Below are 20,561 nucleotides of genomic sequence, written 5' to 3' on the forward strand. Positions count from 1 at the left end.
CTCGTGCACCGCCACCGGCAGCGAGGCATGTGTCATCCCCTGGTTTCCTGCAGCTACGCCATGGGGCGGCAGCGGGGCCATACGCCGCCGACGGCGGCAACGGAGGCGGCTTCGTCGCGGCCTCCGTCGGCGAAGCGGTGCATCTGCTCTCCGACGGACCATCCCCGATCCTTCCGTTGCAGGCACCATCACCGCGACCTCTACAGGTGGAGTGGCGATGGAACGGCCGGAAGAACCGCTGTGGCGGGATGATTAGAATTGCCTTGCGGCATCTTCATCGTATTCAGGTGAACACTGCGTTCGCGTTGTACGTTTATATTCCCACAGCTGCCCTCTCTCTCTCTCTCGGGTGTGTGTTGGACGCTATCATTATGACTAAACACTCTTTATCTTATATTCGACGTCAAGATTACCAACCAGCATTCAGTAGGAGAAAATTTGACATTACCAACTTAAGTCATTATTCTAATTCCAGAGAAAGATTTACCACATCAGCCCCGTTAAGATGAACATTTCTTTCTTGATTGTTCCTCACATTGGCACCCACCGCTACTACAACTACTGCCTAACAAGGCCACCAGACACACCGCAGCAAAGGAAAACACAGCAAGACCGATAACGAACACCTTGGCAACACACCTTGGGCCACTGCTAGACCGAGGGGCAGCTGCCGGCGTGGAGATGCCTCCGCTGCTGCTGCCGACACGGGAAGGAGGGTAAGCAGGGGCGGAGGTGGAGGTGGAAGGGGCAGCAGATGATGATGGCTTGGAGACTTGGATGTCCACCCTCTGGCCGGCGCTGCAGTGGCCCGGGATGCCACAGATGGATGAAGTAGCGGTGGCCTTTGGTCTTCATGGCGATGGAGTCATTGCCGGAGGTGTATGTGGCCATCGGAGACGTAGCGGTGCATGCATCGTAGTCCGCCTTGCTCACCTCAAGCACGTTATGGATGTTCTTGCTGTAGTCGAACACTGCCGACAGACACACAATGCGTTGCTGAGACATGGATTTTTTGCAGAGGCAATCAGAGATTTTTGCATCTGCTTACTTGGCTTTTCTAGTTATATCAAGATCGATCGTTACTGTAAATGAGAGCAAAGAATTGATAGAAACATTCTGCGACAGATTCGAAACAAGTCTTTGGTTTGCTCATCATGCATAGCCTTTCCTTTCCTTCCATGTGGATTGGGTTGATGCTGTATGTACATTTCACCTTCTTTATCGGTCTGCATGTATGAGCCTCTTGGAGAGAGTCTACTATGACCGGTGTTGATGTTGATAGGAAGAGGGGATGGAGTTATCAAACAGAGTAAGACAAGCTTCAGTCTTCTATATTTCTCTCAAAAAAATATTTTATAATTTCAGAAACTTTCTTTCTCTTATGACCCAACATATGGGGTTTATATAGTCCCCAAAGATACATTACATTAATTATATTCAAGATAAATTATTCTCTTTCAAGAAACCCTTTCAAGAACCAATAATCAATTTGACTTATCCTTCTATAGACTTTTAACTCATTTTTTCTTCTTGATGTAATGAATCTCCCTCTTGATGCAATGAACCTTTCTTTTGATGAAATGAACCTCTTTATGATACTTGAACAAGTTTACTTCCAACATTCTCCCCCCTTAAACTTGTTCCATTTAGCATGCCAAGTTTCTTTCGAAGTTGTTGAAATATTTCAAATTTGAGAGGTTTTGTAAGTATATCAGCCACTTGTTCACTTGTCTTGACATGATGTAGCTCCACTTCTTTATTTTTGATATAATCTCTTATGAAATCTTGTATCGATATGCTTCGATCTTTCATGATAGACTGGATTCTTGGCTAAGGCAATAGTTGACTTGTTATCAACATAAATCTTAGTTGACTTCTCCTGTAGCATATGAAGTTCTTGGAGTAATCTTCTTAGCCAGATTGCATGACAAACACTAGAAGAAGCTACTATATATTCTGCTTTACAACTTGATAGAGCAACGATTCATTGTTTTTTGAAGATCAAGTGAATGTAGCTTTATCAAAAAAAAATACAAATCCAATTGTACTCTTCCGATCATCATAGCTTCGGCCCAATCACTATCATTATATCCAATAAGCTCTAACTTTATAGATGATGGATAGAACATTCCATACTCTAATTATTCCTTTAATATATCGTAAAATTCTTTTAGCTATATTTAAATGAGATGTCTTAGGAACTTTCATATATCTACTTATTAAACCAACTCCAAATAGTATATCAGGTCGAGTGCATGTCAAATACCTTAAACATCCAACTAGACTTTTATAATAAGTTAGATTAATGTATTTACCTTCACCTTCCTTAGTCAACTTAGTGCCATATTCAATATGTGTATTTGTAGGATGACAATCTTCCATAGAAAACTTCTTTAAAACCTCCTTTGCATAATTTTCTTGTGAGATAAAAATTCCTCCATTATCTTGTATAACTTCGATACCAAGGAAATAAGTCATTGAGCCCAAGTCAATCATCTCAAACTTCTTTTTCATAGAGTGCTTAAAATCTTTAATCATAGAGCTACTATTGCCTGTAAATATTAAATCATCTACGTACAGGCATACAAATAAGATATCTCCATTAGAGTTAGATTTTCTATAGAGAGCATGTTCATGTGCACATTTAGAAAAACTATTTTGAATAAAATAAGCATCTATTCGAGAATTCCATGCTCGTGGGGCTTGTTTAAGCCCATAAAGAGCTCTCTTTAACTTGTATACTTTGTCTTCTTGTTCATGAATAATAAAACCAGAGGGTTGTTGAATATATACCTCTTCTTCAAGAACTCCATTAAGAAATGCTGATTTGACATTCATTTATAAAATTTTCCATTTTATTTGAGCTGCTAGAGAGATAAGTAATCTTACTGTCTCCAATCGAGCAACTGGCGCAAATACTTCTTCATAATCAATCCCATATTGTTGTTTATATCCCTTCGCAACCAATCTAGCCTTGTATTTCTCCACCTCTCCTTTTGCTTTTTTTTCTGTTTTGAAGATCCACTTAACACAGATAGCTTTGTGGTCTTTTGGAAGTGTAGTAAGCTCCCATGTATTATTTTTGTTAATGGCATGAATCTCTTCATTCATAGCTTGTCGCCATTTTTCATCTCTATAAGCTTCTTCGAAGGTTAATGGATCATATCCTGCAAAAAGACAAAATAAAGAAAGTTCATCATTGTTAGTATCAATCATTCGAGTCGCATCATATAACTCCTGAATTGGTCTTGTCCTTCTTATAATTGGACTTCTTGAATCATGCGACCTAGCTGATCTAGGTGATGATTCCGGTAAAGCCATTTTGGTGCTTGCTTATATTATATCTTCTTCTTCAGCTATAGTTTTCTTATGTTACTCATCACTTTTCCAGTTCCAAATATGTTGTTCATCAAACTCAACATCTCTTGACATCACAACTTTATTTGTAATAGGATTGTAGAGTTTGTAACCACTAGAATTCTTTGGATAACCTAGCAAAATGCATTTCTGACTTTTATCCTCCAATTTTGTTATCTTTTCTTCTGGTATCTTAGCAAATGCAACACTTCCAAAAATACTCAAATGATCAACTCTTGATTTTTGTAAGCTCCATGCTTCTTCTGGTATCATATTACCAATTCACTTTGTCGAAAACCTGTTAAGCAAATAAACTGCATAAGCAACAGCATCACCCCAAAATTCTTTAGGAATTTTTCTTTCCTTTAACATGCATTGGACCATATTAAGGATAGTCCTATTTTTCCTTTTTGAGATACCATTTTGTTGAGGTGTGTATGGCATGGTGAATTGATGTAAAATTTCATTATTTCTACAAAAACTTTTAAATTCATTTGATATATATTCACCACCCCTATCTGTTCTTAAACATTTAATCTTACAACAATTTTGTCTTTCAACCAAATCCTTAAATTCTTTGAATTTACTTAAAACTTCTTTCTTTTCTTTTAACATATAAACCCAAGTTTTTCCACTATGATCATCAGTAAAGGTAAGAAAATACCTGCTTCCTCCAAGTGATACTAGATTGATAGGGCCACAAACATCTGAGTGCACCAGATTAAGTCGATTACATGCTCTTTTTGTCTTTCTCACTTTGAAATGTTTTCTTTCTTGCTTACCCATGACACATACTTCACACAATTTTGCTGGGTAATCAATTTTTTGCATTCCTGTCACCATATTATACTTCTCTAGAAGTTTCAAAACCTCAAAATTTAAGTGAGCATATCTAAGATGCCAAAATGTAGAAATATCCTCAATATCAGCTTTAAAATAATTTAATTGATCAAAAATACTTAAATACAGAGGAAACATTCTATTCTTTGCCATTTTCACATATGATATCAATGTTTTATTCTTGTCACAAATTGAGAGAGTCATATCTTTCATCTCAATATAAGAACCTTTTTCAAGTAATTGTCCCAAGCTTAGAATATTATTTTTCATATCAGGAACATAATAAACATCTGAAATGCATAATTCCTTGTCATTATTAAGTTCAAGGAGAATTTTATATTTACCTCTTACTTGTCTTTGAAACAAATCACCAAATGTAATGTTCTCGGAATAACTTGTATCCATTTCTGAAAATAACTCTTTGATACTACACATGTGATTTGAGGCTCTTGTATTTAGATATCATATCATAGACCGATCCTCTTTCAAACTATCATAACTCATTAGCAAAACTTGATTTTCGTTCTTTTCTTCCTCAACAAAATTTGCCTTATCACCTTGATTGTTAGGATTATAATAACATTCATAGAGTAATGTCTATACCTTTTACAAACATAACATTGTATTTCAGACCTTTTAGAGTTTCTGCCACGTCCACGGCCTCGGTCATAACCTTGGCCTCTTTGGCTAGAATTTTCTCTAGCATCTTCATTATTTGGATATTCTTGATTGGTATGATTTCTGTCTCCTCTTCCTCTTTGTCCTCGTCCTCTTCCTCTTTGAGAATTTGATTCTTCTTTATTTTCAAGAGCAAACTTAGCTTGTAGTGCTTGCTCCATAGTTTTGTCTTCTCCTCTTTTTGTAATCCTTTGTTCATGAACTTGAAGGAAACCCATAAGTTCTAAAGACATTTTTTTCAAATCTTTAGATTCTTCGATCGCAACAACAATAAAATCAAATTTCGGATCTAGATATCTCAATATTTTTTCTATTACTCTAAAATCAAATTTCGCAACACCATTTCGTCTCATTTGATGAACAATAGAAATGATTTTTAAGAAGTAATCAGAAATAGTTTTAGAAGTACCTTGTTGTAATTTTTCAAACTCGGCTTTAAGGTAAAGAAACTTCGTCTACAAGTATCTTTACCTTATCAATACCACCGAATGCTTTTTGAAGCATTTCCCAAGCCTCCTTTGAAGTATTTGCTGGAGCGATGATCTCGAACATTGTATCATCATGCCTTTGGTAGATTGTGAACAAAGTTTTTTTCTCCTTCTTCCTTCTTTCTTTGAGTTGTTTTCTTCCTTCTGCATTTATTGCTCCTTCTTCTGCTGGACTTAGTTCAGCAAATTCATCTTCTACAAACTCTTATAATCTTGAGAGCCTAGAAGAACCTTCATTTGGATGCACCATATGTCATAATTTTCTTTTGTCAATCAGGGGATCTGGAGTTAGATAACACTTGATGAAGAGGTCATAGCTTAACCTATGCTCTGATACCAAATGTTGATGTTGATAGGAAGAGGGGATGGAGTTATGAAACAGAAGAAGAGTAGGACAAGCTTCGATATTTTATATTTCTCTAAAAAAAAATACTTTATAATTTCAGAAACTCTCTTTCTCTCGTGACCCAATATATGGGGTTTATATAGTCCCCAAAGATATATTACATTAATTATATTCAAGATGAATCACTTTTTTAAGAAACTATTTCAAAAACCAATAATCAATTTGATTTATCCTTTTATAGATTTTTAATTTATTTTTTCTTCTTGAATCTCTCTCTTAATGCAATGAATATTTCTTTTGATGAAATGAACTGATACTTGAACAAGTTTACTTCCAACAACTGGTTCATCATCTTAGATTGACCCCATTCTTTGTTGTTCATAATAAATCACAAAGATCTCACTGAAGCATTTCCCAAAATAAACTGAGTTGTAGCCACATCAAACAAGGATCAAGAATTATAGAAAAAAGAAAGGGTAAAGAACCGAAAACAAAAATTACCCAATGGTGTTCTCCCGGTTGGAAGTTTCAAAGATTTCCAAAAGGATGGTGTTAAAGATACACCAAACACCAAAGATCAAGAAATCCCCAGGATGGTCCACCCCACGGCATCCCCCACCTTGTAAACCGCACTCTCCGACCGCCCAACGCCGGCGGCGAGCAGGAACACCACCAACGCCGCTGCCATCGCCATTGGCCTTCTCCACACTTGTGGCTATTAGTACTCTCTTTTGACGGCGAGAGGTAGTGCAGCGCTTTATACTACTAAGTAACACCCACACCGTTATATATATATATATATATATATATATATATATATATATATATATATATATATATATATATATATATATATATATATATATATATATATATATATATATATATATATATATATATATATATATATATATATATATATATATATATATATATATATATATATATATATAATCTTCCTTTATTATGATTCTGAATTAGAGTATGTAATTTTTTAATTCCTATGTTAGATGATTTCACATTGTAGAACAATTTGGGGGAGACACCTTTCAATGATTTAATCCTCCTGTTAAAACACAAAAAAAAGGAGAAAGACCAGAAAAATAAAAGAATATGACCTCTCAATGTTTCATGCAGAGTAAATACTGGTGAAGACTATATTTTATTACTTTATTGTTAATAAAGATTTTAAACAACACTACACCACTATCATACTAATTACACATGAGGCTTGTAGATTTGGGCTTATTATGCGAAAGTTCAAAGTAATTACCAACTTCAATTAGGGTAGTCTCTTCCCAGTCAAGGTGTAACTTTTTGTCTCTCTTTTGTAGAACACCCATGGGGCACACAGGGTTGTTCATCCTGTCTTATGGAGAACACCTACTTCATGTTGTATCTTAGGGTCACACCAAACAAATGGGATCTGACAACATTTTGGGACCTCAATCACATGTGAAAGAGATCAATCTATCAAGTTTATTACTACTATAATTCTTCTAGGTCTACCACTTTGGCATTTGGGTTCAACCTGCACCAAATCTCAACTTTGATTTGGGTTCCGAAACCCTAACCAAGTTCAGCCAAATCCTGTAGAAAAAAAAAGGGACCAAACCTTGAATTTTAACAGAGTAACATTTTCCATATATTATAAAATCTAGTAAAAGACAGTATTATTATCATCACAAGAATTTTGTAAGGTAGAAGGAAAAAAATAGATAGAGAAAGAAATTTGATCCTGTGGCCTATCAGCCAAGCCTATATAGATCATCATGACAATTTTTTCAAAGATTTTATTGTAATTCAATCATGGTTATCGATCATCTTTGCCATGATAAACTTTTTCGAAGATTTTATCATGATGTATCACATAAGCTTTAATGATCATTAAAACATCACATGTTCTGTGTGTGATTGCATATTAAATGAGACCATGGTTTACCTGCAGTTCATGTGCAACTTTGGTCATGCAGCAGCCATGCAACAATGGATGATCCAAGTAGAAATAATTCTTTCCTCCTGCACAAATTCACAGAAAGCTATCAGAAAACAGAAAATCAACAGTACGGTAGTTTCTACCCTCTCAAGAACATCCATAAGATTAAGTTGCTTCATGTAAAACCTGATGGAAATTTATGCAGAGCCAGAGTAAATCCAACTGGATCAGGTGGCAGGAACATATCCCAAAAGAATCTTACATAAATCATCAAAAAGAGAATACTTGGAAGTTGGTCACCAGTTCATGTTTGCTGCCAATGACAGAGCATTGTGAAGACATGTACAAGCGAGTCACATTGTATCACTGTATGCACCCTGCTGTATATGTAACCACACTTTAACCATAACATATGGTTAACGAAGGTACGTTAAGTTCATGGCCTGAGACAATGGCATGTCAGAAGTAACGATAATCGATAACGCACGTCAAAGAAGGTTTGAAGCATGTTTGATTGTTGGGAATTAGGTAAATTACTTCTCATACAAAAATCGACTGTAGACAACAAAAGGACTGTATTCAATATTTGAGATCTTTGTTGAAGAAAATGCTGTTAATCACATCTCTCCTGCAGAATGGAAGCCAGACCAGACTGAATATCCTCTTTAGCTCGTTTGTCGAATGGATCCTCGCCAAAGTATAGATCCAACACTGACTTACACAAAAGCTTGCTCTGGATTTCCCCCACTTCCTTCCCACCAACTGCAAAGACAAGTATCATAAGCTTAAAAACTAAAAAACACAATAATCCTATGGGCAAATAACATGTATGCACTTGAAAGTAATATATAATGTGTTCCTCATGTGAATGTTTTCAGTGCTCAAGTAGTATCACTAAATAAGTACTAAAAAGTTGGACAGGGCTTTATTTCTGGATATACATGAAGTGAACTTCTTAGTCCTTTGACTATACATAAAATCAAATATTTGTGCACAAAAAAAACCAATTATCCACAAATTTTATCTGCAGCACAGCTAGAAACATCTATGTGTTAACCGAGATAATATTGACCTTAAACAAGATAATGTACATTATATGATGTAAGAGATCAGGATTGCCATGTAAACCAACTCGGTTAAATGTCATATAAGGATTAAGCCTCTGAAAGGAAAGGTAACATGCAAAATGTAAAAAGGAACTGAACAGACCAGTCAGATGCAAATTATATGGACTATGGAGGACATTGGTTGTTTGTCTTGCAGGAATTACTTCAAACCAATTTTTCAGAACTGAAAATCTTTTTAGGAAAATAAAAAATATAACAAGGATGCAACAAATGTGGTCAGTTTCAAGGAAGTCGTATTGAATAGTGCCCATTAACAGGAGAATTCTACCAAATATAAGAATGCAACTGACGCAACAGGAAGTGAGGAAGTGAAATAAAGACTGCAAATATTACATATTCAAGAGTAGATCCAAAGGTACAAGACATTTGACTTATTCTCCTTTGATCTAATAAAAAAGTGAAAAAAGTCCATTGTGCAATGCAAAAACCAATTGATATACTCCAACTTAAATGAATTTCCTAGAGAAAGCTAAACAAGTGTGAAGAAACCTACAAAAAAATAATGGTATTATAATAAATTAACCACAGCACTTATGGAACCCAGTATAAGAGAAGGTAGCCAATCCAATCTACATCAATAGGTACTGAAATTTAGCTCTATTACTCGACTAAAGCATTTGATGACTAAAAATATGCTGTATATTCATTGATTTCACCCATTAAAACAATAAACAGCAATCATCCCATATTGTCTTGGAACATATAAATAATAGCTTATTTCATTCTTGATAGGAGACATTAGTAATAGACCAACAAATATCAATTTTTTACTGATAATAATACAACTTACTTTTTATTTGAAGAACGTAACCTTGTTCCCTTGAAAGATCTATCACAGAACCCCTTGGGAGCTTATATTCATCTTTAAATAAAGAAGTAAACCTGCAACAGGTGAATTTTAATGATCAACAGAGAGATATAAAGCAACTTATAACAGTTATTCTCAAATAAAACATTGAATCTCATTAACTGGTTTATATTCAGGTCATTGTCCAATATAACTATGTTCCGTAGTTCTAGTTTACAACAAAATTACTTAATGCAGGACATTTTTTTACAATGTTCACCTCCTTTACAACATGAACAGAAAAGAAAATATTAAATGAAGTTGTCGCTGAATGGATAGATAGCACGAAGTCAAAGTAAAAAGTATGTATTTAAATACTAAATTTGGAAGGAATGCAATAGTACAGCAGAATAAGCAAAAATTACAGCAAGACAGAAAGAATGTTTCAGTGTCCAGCTTCATATCCTAATGTCTTCTTAGTTTCCAGAAGATAAAATTTGCCTCATATCTTCTAGATAAATAAACCTATCATATCATCCATTTGTATTTTTCTAATATAAATCACTTGACTAATGACAGTTGGTTTCTTGCAGGATGTAAATTACTACAATCATAAAAAGTTAAATCTAATGATTTAAGAAACTGATGGGTCTATCTCATAATTGTCTCCCATACCAAATTTCATAATACAAAAAATATAATGAGTTCGATGAAACAAGCAGAAAAAGAGTACCTTTGAAGCAATTCTATGTTGTCTGATCCACTGAACTTTTGCATCCTACTTCCTACTGTCTTTGCAAATGCATTCCGCACAGAGCCTATGCTCAGTCTGTTGTATACTATTTGAAGCCTAACTGTCATGCGTAAATCCTGATCCAGGACATCTGAAATAAACTCCTTATTTTCCTTCAGTTCAGAAACTGAAAATGTGCCATATTTCTCACGCAATCCTTTCATATCACTGTCGTCAGCATAAACTCCTGCATGAATTAGAGAATCGACAATTCACTGCTACATTCTGATCAGATACAGCACCCACTGCAACTCAAACGAATTGGCCGGTGAATTGTCATGCAACTCATGACATAAATCATTGCAATGGAGAAGCTTCTGGATGATGAAGATCTAATTTGATGAAGAAGTGTCCTACTAGTGTGGTGTGTCTGATAGATGCATAACATCGGTGGCTTGAGGTAGATATTGGGAATTACAAACCAAAAAAGATTGCTAAAGACATTAATCGCCAATTTAGCAGCCTAATAATAATATTTCGAACCTGTTCAACCCAATTCCATAAAAAGTTCTTTTTTTTTTTGTTTAACCAAATGGAACTGAAATAAGTCGTCGAGCATTGAAACTGAAATGCCAAGGCCTCCATGAACTCCATTACACATCACAAGCGAAGAACGACAAAGAAACAAGGGCGATTTCCAGTTCAGAAGGAGTCATAAAATATAAGAAGAAGCCCAGAAAGGTACAATTTTTATTGAAGTCGCCAAGAGAAGAAACAGGACAAACTTTGAAAGCTAAACATTCAAGAGGAGGCGAAGAAATCTAGATCAACAAACAAACCTCAATTGCGATCCCAAAACTATGCACATTTCCAAAATTAACCGACAGATTCTTCAGAAAAATTACCAAATGCATAGACATCAATGTTCTTGAGCCCCAAGACACTGGTCTTGCGCAGCCCGATCCCGGTGAGGCGCCGGCCGCCGTCCAAAACGGTGGGGAAGGCCGCGCCAGTCCTCGGCTCCACGGAGGTCCCCGTGGGGCCATCAGCGAGGGAGAGGGAGGCCCAAATGGGGGAGGCGTGGCTCCACGGCTTCCGGCGGGATCCGGACGTGTCTGCGGCCGATTCGAGGTAGAAGCCCACGGCAAAGCCTATTCCGGCACCGATGGCCGCCGCGGCTAGGCGGAACGAGGTCGCACCCGTGGACCCGCGCGGTGGCTTCGGGGGCCGAGGCAGCGAGAACGGGAAGCGGAGGGAGCCCATCGCTAGTGCGCGTGGGATTTGGGAGGAGCAGGAGCTGTAGGTGAGAAGGTTTCTTTGCTTTTTCCGATTATAACTACCCTAACTAATCTACCAAATAACACCAATACCCCTGTCGATTATTTTCCTTACCAAAATACCCCTATATTTAATTTCAGATATAAAACCATGTCAAAAAGCTCTATTGCCGAGTCAAAATGCTATTTTATCCTCACGTGTACCCATAAATTGTATCCAATAGTAAACGCTATGAGTTTAATTGGGAAATTGCATTTCTAAAAATTATTCATATAAAATATGATAATTGAGTCCGCATTCGTGGGTGAGGGTATTTTAGTCATTAGGTGAAGATAACTTCATCATACGTACAACGTTGATGCCAAGTTCCACGGTGTTCATGGTCGCTCTGCCCGCTTCTACGAATTCCTGGAACAGTTGGGCAGATGCACTTGCTTGTAAGCTGGAGTCTTGATCAATGGATTGCTCTCAAAGAAGTTGGCAGGCCGTAGCTCGAAGCCGCCGCTCAATAGCGGCATCACCGGAAAGTCTTCTTGATATGGTACGTGATGAACGCCTACTGTGTACCACAGCACGATGTCTGTGTTCTCTATCACTCGATTCCTGCAAATAACGCACAAATGGTTCGTCTTCGAGCTTTCGCCAATCCTCCATAGAATTTAGTAGTGAAAGGACGTACCTCGCGGTCCATGCAGCCAAGTTGTCGTCTCCCCTGCTCTCGTCGGCGTAAAGCCCTGCCGCCCACTTCTCGGACTTGTTGTAGGCCGTCACCCGCACCTGCTTCTTGCTGTAGCTCGCCCTGATCTGAGGGTAATCGTCGTCGGAGAGCAGAGAGGCCGCCGTCGCACCGTGGCTGATCAGACGATAACCCACGTCGTTCCCCATCTTCGTCTTCTTGCTCGGGTTCACCACCAGCAGTTCCGCCGGCTCGGCGCCGAGCTCCACCAGGGCGTCGGCCTCGGTCCTCGCCGTCTCCTTCGCCACCGTCCAGTAACTCCTCCTCGGCGAGCTGTCGTCGGTCACCCTCACGGTCTTGAGCTTCGATTTGACGAAGGAGTTGTCCGGACCGTCGACGTCGAGGTCGAGGTGGAAGGTGACGAAATGGTCGTGGTAGACGCCCATGGTGTTTGCCGCCAGCAGTGTACCGTGCTGGTCGCCACTTATTTGGTCTGCGTGGGTGTACTGCGTGCCCTTCATTTCCAGGATGCCCGTCAGTGACACCTGTATGCATAGAGATGCCACGTGTGTTGATTAAAAAAATTATATGAGCATAAAATTTATAATCATATTTTTGTAAAAAAAATTTAATATTAAAAATTAAAATCAAATAATCATATATAAAAACTTAGATGTATCTATCTCTAGATGTTATTCAAAAAAAAATTAATTGATTTATAAATAGATGAATTATCATCTGATTAAAAATTACAGTTATATTAATCTATAACGGAACTAGACTTGATCCAAAAGCTACAACGATATTTATCTATAAAAAGACTTAGATTAATATTTTTTTTTCTTCCTATCTTTTACATGATAATAGTAACGAGATAAGACCTATTGAAAATAGATCTGGATGGAATAAGGATAATGAGAAATTGAAAATAGATAACGTATCATATATAGTCTTATTTTATCTATTTATAAACAAGAGCAAAAAACCTAAGATAAGTAATTAGAAATTTTTTTTTCATCAAGATAATCTCATAAGAAATCTTACTTTGAGTAATTAGAAAAAATCCCTTCTATTAAGATCATCTCATAAGAAATCCTACTATAATTAAATTTATTTTTATTAACTAATAACCATAATTAGAATATAATTAAATCTATAATATATCTTACTCAATTAAACATGATCATACAGTCTAACATTCTCTGATCTATTAATTTTTAAGATATAAAAAAATAAAGTTAAAATAAATAAAATAAAATTTTATTTAAATTAATTTATCTAAATTAGATTCTAAAAGTTTTAAAAAATATTTTACATATGTGCATGAATTTTATACAACAAAACAATAAATTTAATAAATATAATAATTATATGTCATCAATATTATACTTTCTTCTATATATCACAATGATCTTTATATATTTTTTCTAATATAATCCATAATGATCTTTATAATTTATCTTATTAAACAATCATATTATCATATTCGTAATATGCATATACATAAATATAGACAAGATAATAAAAATAAATAACTTTAACTAAGTAAACAAAGAAAAATATATATTCACTTAAATATATATCATCATATATTTATAAATTGCTTATAAGCCTCATTACAAGAATATGTTCCTTATGCTTTAGTAAATAAATCATCAATCATCATAGTGATATTAAGGTTCTATACTTGTTATTTTTGGACTCTTTATATAACAGCAAAGTATTTTATCTTAATATAGTTAGAACCACTAAAATACTTACTATTATTAGAGAATAAAACTACTATAATATTATCAAAAAATATTTTTATTGGCTTGACAATTGAGTCTATCACACCAAATTTGTAGATAAAATTTTATAACCATAAAACTTGATTCGTGACCTCAAAGAATATTATAAATTTAGCTTATATTATTGATGATACAATAAATGATTGCTTTATAATTTTCTAAGAAATTACCTCTTTAGCTAATATAAATATAAATCCTTAAGTAGATTTCTTATTATCGAGATAATTTATAAATTTAATATTTAAATATTTTATTAATTTAAGTTGACCTAATCTCTTATATATGAGTATGTAATCTTTTATCCTGTATAGATATCTCATTACTTTTTTTTACAGATTTTTAATGTTTTATTCCTAGATTGCTCGAGTATCTATCTAACATTTCAATTGATATATGGTCCCCCAATAATTTGAGTATATAATATATGTTTAACTATGCATATATAAGGAATATCTTTCATGTGAATCTTTTCTAAGTCATTCTTAGGATACTAGTTTTGATTGAATTTCACCTTTAGTAATATTATATTATTAGATGAACAAAGTCGCATATTAAATTTCTCTAAGACTCGGTCAATACATCTTTTTTAAGATAGTCTTAACAATCCTTGAGATATATATCTGAATATTTCAATACTAATAACATAAGTTGTCTTATTCATATCAATCATCTTAAAATTCTTGGCAAGAAATATCTTGATTTCATGCAATAAATTTACTAGTAAAATATTATTCACATATAAGACTAATATAATAAATTTGCTTCCACTAACCTTCAGATATATATGTTAATCAATAATATTTTCTTAAATATGAAGAAAGTAATTATATTATAAAATTATATATATCATTATTCGAAAGTTTGTTTAAGGCCATAAATAAATTTCCTAAATTTGTAAGCCGAACATTCCATTCCCTTCTTTATAAATTCTTTATGTTATTCTATGTATATTTTCTCATCTAAATTCTCATTAAAAAATATTATTTTTATATTTATTTGATATAACTCAAGATCATAATGGGCTACAAATGTCATAACGATCCTCAATGAGTCCTTTCTAGAAACCGAAAAAGCTGTTTCATTATAATTAATGTCTTCTTTTTTAAAAAAACCTTTAGCGATATAGCCTAAGACTTTTTATATATTAGATATACATAGTCATGTCTTATTAGGTCATCTATAAATATGATAAAATATCTCTCTTCACTAAAATAGAAAACATGAAGTGGTCCGTAAATATCTCATATAGTTCTTTACTTCTTATAGTATTTTTCTTTATATTTGAATAAGACATCAAAATCAATAAAGTCTAAATCTTTCAAAATATCATCCTTCAAGAATCTTTTAATTTTTTTCTTAGAGATATGCCCCAAACTTCTCTATTGCAAGATACAAGATTTCTTATCATCAATGTCTTTACAAACTCAAATTTTAAACTAATTTTATATAAACCTTCGTATAGAATTTCAAAACTAACTTTTACTTAATCATAAAGTATACTAAGTTTACTATCACCAAAAGAAATAAAACATTTTAACTTATCAATTCTAGATTGAGAAACTAATTTTTTTGGAATACTAAAAACATAGTATGTGTCCGTAAAATTCATTAGATAACTCATCTTTTAAGTATAAATGATAAGTTCCTACTACAATTACTTTTGTTTAAGATAATTCCTCACAATAACGAATCTTTCATGTTCTTTTGACTTTTGGGTTGAAAAAAATAATTACATATTATTAGTAATATGAGATGGAGGATCAGAATCAATTAACTAAGTATTAGAAAAAACCTTTGTAATATCTAATTCGAAACATACAATGGTTAAGTTTATATCTTTCTTTTCAAATCAAGCATTGCATTTAATGAAATCTCTTTTCACATCTTTTCTTACCACAAAAGAAATACTTTACTACGAAGGTTTTCTTTTTATTAATCTACTAGTATTTTCAGACCCGATAAATTTATTTGGTAGATGATACTTCAATCTTCTTTTCTTGTTACTAACTCTTTGAGTAATAATCAAAATATTATAAGATCTTTTCTACCTTAATATTAATTCTTCGTTGATATATATACTAGTTAACTCATTTATGTCTCATTTATCCTTATTTATATTATAGTAAATCTTGAAAATACCAAACTAAGGAGAAAGAGAATTAAAAATGAATTGGATGAGAAAAAACTCATCTACATTCATGTCAAACATTTTAAATTTCATAACCTTATTAATCATATTAAGGATGTAATCCTGAATCCCTTGAGTATTGTTATTATTGAACTATAGTCAATTCTTTCGTTAATATGTCAGCTAATAACTTATCAATAAATTTAATCTATCTTCTATAGTCTTTAAATATTCTTATATGCTAGTTGTAAGCAATAATAAATTTTTTATATTATTTATAATTATCAATTTTATAAACATTAGACTGAGTCTATTAAATCTTACCTAAGCATTCATTTTATTGATTTGTTCTATGGTGCTTTTATCATTCAAGTTTGTAGGTCTTTCAACAAGCAATGGTCAAGATCTAATAGTGTGAAGTATACATGCTATAATCATTCTGAATATTTGAACTAGATAACTCAGTGTAAATTATACATGCTCTAATCATTCTAAATATTTGAACCAGATAATATAGGGACACTAGAAATATAAAAATATAAGGAATGAAGTACTACTATAAAATATAAAACTATATTAATGTTTTGATTTTCTAAGATATGCTGAACTATTAATATTATTTATATTTTACTTTTTAGTAAAATATTAATATATTTAGTATTCAATAAAAATTATTTGTGAAAGACTCATATATTTCTTATGGAATATTATTGTTATCTTTAACTATATAATCCTAAGCTATAAGAATATCCAAAATAATATCATCGTACCCAATCATATAATTCTTGAAAGTAAATTCTTTTCTTAGATTATCTATATCTTTGAATTATGTGTGTCACTATGAATATTATTTTTTAATATCATTTAGAGTTAATTTTTAATCTAATTTTATAAGTTATTGATTAATGTCACTTTGATAGCTATAAGATCAATATAATAATATAAAATATAATTTAAAACATCCTGAATGATAAAACATGTATTATAATTCATATATCAAAAGCTTATCATCCAAAACCTCTTTGGCGGTCACTAGTCAAATAAAACTTAGGAATGTAAGTTATAAATAATATTTATCATATATTTATTAATCTAATTTATGCATAAATAATTTAATAATAATAAAATAATAAATATAATAATTATTAAATATCATCAATATAAAAAAATATTTGTTAATTGTAATCATGATAAAACATAGATCAAATCTTTAAGTGAAAAAATAAATATTATTTCATAATTTTATCTGATTTCTAGGGTAGAACTATTAAAGGGACATCAATTGAAATTGAAAGAATTCAAAAGGGTATAATAGTCTTTTAATGGGTGAAAAACTCTAATCCCATTTTTGTTTCCTTAGCTATCTAAGCCTACACAAGGCCTTTAGTGCAAGGTCATATGTTGCTTGCACATCGCCAATCCGAACTCTCTTTGTGGTTGATCAATGACCCCTTACGATAGCAACGGTATTCCACTATACTCGCGCACGACCATTCTCATGCACGTGGCTATCATTGTCGTACAAGTTATCTTCGATTGTGCATGTGTTTGTGATTAACCGACGACCCCTACAATCGTCGTGCAACCACTAGTCAACCCCAACCTCCAGCTTCTCGTCGACGTCAATTGTTGCTAGCAAACACCAACGTAGTAGCATCGTTGCAGTCATCAGTCAAAGGCAGCAGAATTGTTGTGCTATCGCACACAACGACACCATTGCGTGTGCAGCCACAACAATGCCTAGGCTAATTCATATAGGCAGACATCGCTACATGCAACAACACTACCATTTGGCTTAGTTGTCGCCAATGACTGAGATAGTGACTAACGATGGTCATCGCCCTCAATAATGTTATTGTTGACCAAATACAAGTAACATACTACTATCATGGTTCCACTCGTATTACATTGCCCGTAAGCCGGTAAGGAGCATAGATGAATAGATTCAGATATCAAACAAGACAGAAGAGATACGAAAGTAAATCGACAACATAGACATATTGTTCAAACATCATATAATCAAAACTGAATAACATATTTTCCTAAGTAAATGATGCTAATAAATAGATCTAAATACAAAATAGATCTAATATATTTTTATTATCTAAGATATTTGATTTTAAAACTAAGACTCTGATACCAATTATAAGCATAAAACTATAACCATATTTTTGTTATATAGAAAAACTTTAATACTAAGAATTGAAATCAGATAATCATAGATTATAGTTTAGATACTCATATCTTTCGATATCATTCAAAAAAAATTTATTTGATCTATAAGTATATTGTCACCCAATCCAAAAGTTGTTACAATACTAATTCAACAACTAGACTCATTCATTGGACCACTAAACAATAAAATAGGGACTAGATTAAGAATATATCTCCAATCATATATATTCCTAAAAAGGTTACGTCTATTTATATGTAAGAATAAATGATTTAAAATAAATAAGTATGAGAGTCCCTTTTATCAATATCATCTCCTTACTAGATAACCAAAATCAAAATTTAATTAGATCTATAATATATCTTATCTAATTAAACAGATCATACAATTAAGCATATGAGACGTGACATTGATGTGATTAAATTTAATGCAATTGGCTTAAGTATATATATATATATATATTCTCATGTTGATGTATATATCTACTGTTATTGAAGTCAACTTTGTCATACCCCTAACTTAATGGAGCCGCTGGTTTTGAATTCCCAATCTATCACGTAGTCGTAGTTGCCAATTGCTGACACCATTCGTACGACCAGGCTCACCTCCGGCCTCACCTCCGTGATCTACAATAGAGTATATCCATCAGAAGAATCGAGTGAATCCTGAGACCTTTACCTGTGTCCACAAGATGGAGAAATGGTTTCGATCACGACGAAGCTATGTCGACTCACCACTTGCCCAGGAATCCCGAACTCGGTGTGCCGCCACGAGGCGTCGCCGGAGTAACGCTCGAACACACAGAAAGCATTCGATTGCTTGATCGGCAACCCGTCTCGGTCGGTGATGTACGCGTCCATGAATGCGGCATTGGCCGGGCAGTCGGTCATGGGCTCCAGCGGTGCCGCCAAGAGCCCGAAGCCGAACTCGCCGACGTCGAAGAAGGTTTTGTAGTACCATTCCTCCGATGGGTCCATGTACGGTACGAATATCTCCGATACGTAGCCCCTGTGCAGGACTCGCCGGAATATTCCCTTCTCGGAGTCCTTCACTGATGCTAAGGAGATGACTGTGCCGGCTCGGACGTCGTAGCCCAAGTGGAATTCCCAGTTGGCCCACCTGCAAACGTGTGGAAAAAAATCCATCGATGAAGCATTTTCCAACACAATGTGACGTGTTCTTGCTATTTATTGTATTCCGATAAAATTGTTGAACAAGTCAATGCAAGATAATTCCAACAATTACATGCATAGATAATATATTTCTATCGGTTCACTTATATTATGTGATAGGAAAAGGTTCATGCAGTCAACCTATCAACTATTGGCTCACTATATATTGCTGTCATACATAAACAGTGTTGAACAAGAGGTTAGAGCGAGAACAGATACCTGATCATGTGGCCATCAACTTCGAAACCCTTCCCTTCAGGCTGCACGATGATGCCGGGCTTCGTCCGCGGCCCTAGCGGCGGCTTCTGCTTCGTGGCTCGGTAGTCCGTCCCCGTTGACCCCGGCACCGGCACAACCATCCGGTCCTCGTACTCCACGATCTCCATGGCGTCCAAGTCCACCACCACCGTCACCCCCTCCAATGGCCTCGCGTAGAAGTTCACCGTTTCTCCCGTGAGGAAGCACTGGATCTTCAGCAGCCGCCTCCCTTGCTTCCTCTCCCCGAACCACCCCACCGAGAAGGTCGTGCACAGCACGTCCTCCGGCTCCAGCCCCCGCTTCTTCACCGACTCCACGAACGGCGCGTAGTCGAAGGGCAGGGCGGAGGCCGCCTCTTGCTCCTCGGAGTTCAGCATGGGGTAGCCAAATCCCTCGTACACCTTGTCGGAGACGATGGAGTGGTTGGTGATGTCCACGTATATCTCGTGGGTCTTCTTCTCGGACCGGACTATCACGAACGCTCGCCGTGGCGGCGCTGCCTTGTTCCAGCGGTGGGTCGACGCCCATGCGAGCACGTCCGGCTTGTCGAGCTCGTCCAAGCCGACATAGTGGAAAGAGAGAGATTTCGATGAGCCAAGGTGGGAGGACTTGATTATGTTGCTGACGGCCGAGATTTCGGAAGGGGTGAGAGGATCGAGGGGATGGCAGTAAATGGAAGCCGGCTTAAGAGAGTGGAGGAAGACGAAGACGAAGACGAAGACGAGGAAGGAGGAGGAACTCAGCTGTGGATTCATGTGGGTGATTCAAGGCAGTGATGGTGCAATCGCAATAGA

At 35.1% G+C, this 20,561-nt stretch overlaps 3 protein-coding genes across 3 annotated transcripts; all 3 read right to left on the bottom strand.

Annotated features, from left to right (window-relative positions):
* Positions 1-651: 651 nt before the first annotated feature.
* Positions 652-6,403, bottom strand: LOC135680344 (uncharacterized). The gene is made up of 2 exons (XM_065194224.1): positions 6,329-6,403; positions 652-996 (listed from the first exon to the last, which is right to left on the bottom strand). The coding sequence occupies exons 1-2, from the start codon at positions 6,401-6,403 to the stop codon at positions 652-654; spliced, it is 420 nt and encodes a 139-aa protein (XP_065050296.1).
* Positions 6,404-8,104: 1,701 nt separating this feature from the next.
* Positions 8,105-11,625, bottom strand: LOC103994656 (fatty-acid-binding protein 1). The gene is made up of 4 exons (XM_009415056.3): positions 11,198-11,625; positions 10,293-10,539; positions 9,563-9,654; positions 8,105-8,407 (listed from the first exon to the last, which is right to left on the bottom strand). The coding sequence occupies exons 1-4, from the start codon at positions 11,553-11,555 to the stop codon at positions 8,259-8,261; spliced, it is 846 nt and encodes a 281-aa protein (XP_009413331.2). The 5' UTR covers positions 11,556-11,625; the 3' UTR covers positions 8,105-8,258.
* Positions 11,626-11,802: 177 nt separating this feature from the next.
* LOC135587860 (primary amine oxidase 1-like) lies at positions 11,803-20,561 on the bottom strand. Its single transcript, XM_065079676.1, has 5 exons — positions 19,729-20,561; positions 19,072-19,456; positions 18,850-18,963; positions 12,250-12,791; positions 11,803-12,173 (listed from the first exon to the last, which is right to left on the bottom strand). Exons 1-5 carry the CDS (start codon positions 20,520-20,522, stop codon positions 11,969-11,971), a joined length of 2,040 nt encoding a protein of 679 aa, XP_064935748.1. The 5' UTR covers positions 20,523-20,561; the 3' UTR covers positions 11,803-11,968.

The sequence above is a fragment of the Musa acuminata genome, chromosome BXJ1-8, assembly GCF_036884655.1.
Source record: "Musa acuminata AAA Group cultivar baxijiao chromosome BXJ1-8, Cavendish_Baxijiao_AAA, whole genome shotgun sequence".
Taxonomy (NCBI): domain Eukaryota; kingdom Viridiplantae; phylum Streptophyta; class Magnoliopsida; order Zingiberales; family Musaceae; genus Musa; species Musa acuminata.

Bases quoted from the DNA above. Each gene is read 5' to 3' on its own strand.
- LOC135680344 (XM_065194224.1), bottom strand. From the start codon at position 6,403: ATGGCGATGGCAGCGGCGTTGGTGGTGTTCCTGCTCGCCGCCGGCGTT. The intron at 997-6,328 runs GTGGGGGATGCC...TCCATGTCTCAG, and splicing joins CGGAGAGTGCGGTTTACAAG to CAACGCATTGTGTGTCTGTC.
- LOC103994656 (XM_009415056.3), bottom strand. From the start codon at position 11,555: ATGGGCTCCCTCCGCTTCCCGTTCTCGCTGCCTCGGCCCCCGAAGCCA. The intron at 10,540-11,197 runs GTAATTTTTCTG...TAATTCATGCAG, and splicing joins CATTGATGTCTATGCATTTG to GAGTTTATGCTGACGACAGT. The intron at 8,408-9,562 runs GTAAGTTGTATT...TTGTCTTTGCAG, and splicing joins TTACGTTCTTCAAATAAAAA to TTGGTGGGAAGGAAGTGGGG.
- LOC135587860 (XM_065079676.1), bottom strand. From the start codon at position 20,522: ATGAATCCACAGCTGAGTTCCTCCTCCTTCCTCGTCTTCGTCTTCGTC. The intron at 12,792-18,849 runs GTATGACAAAGT...CTATGCATACAG, and splicing joins GCGGCTCCATTAAGTTAGGG to GTGTCACTGACGGGCATCCT. The intron at 12,174-12,249 runs GTACGTCCTTTC...CGTTATTTGCAG, and splicing joins TTGGCTGCATGGACCGCGAG to GAATCGAGTGATAGAGAACA.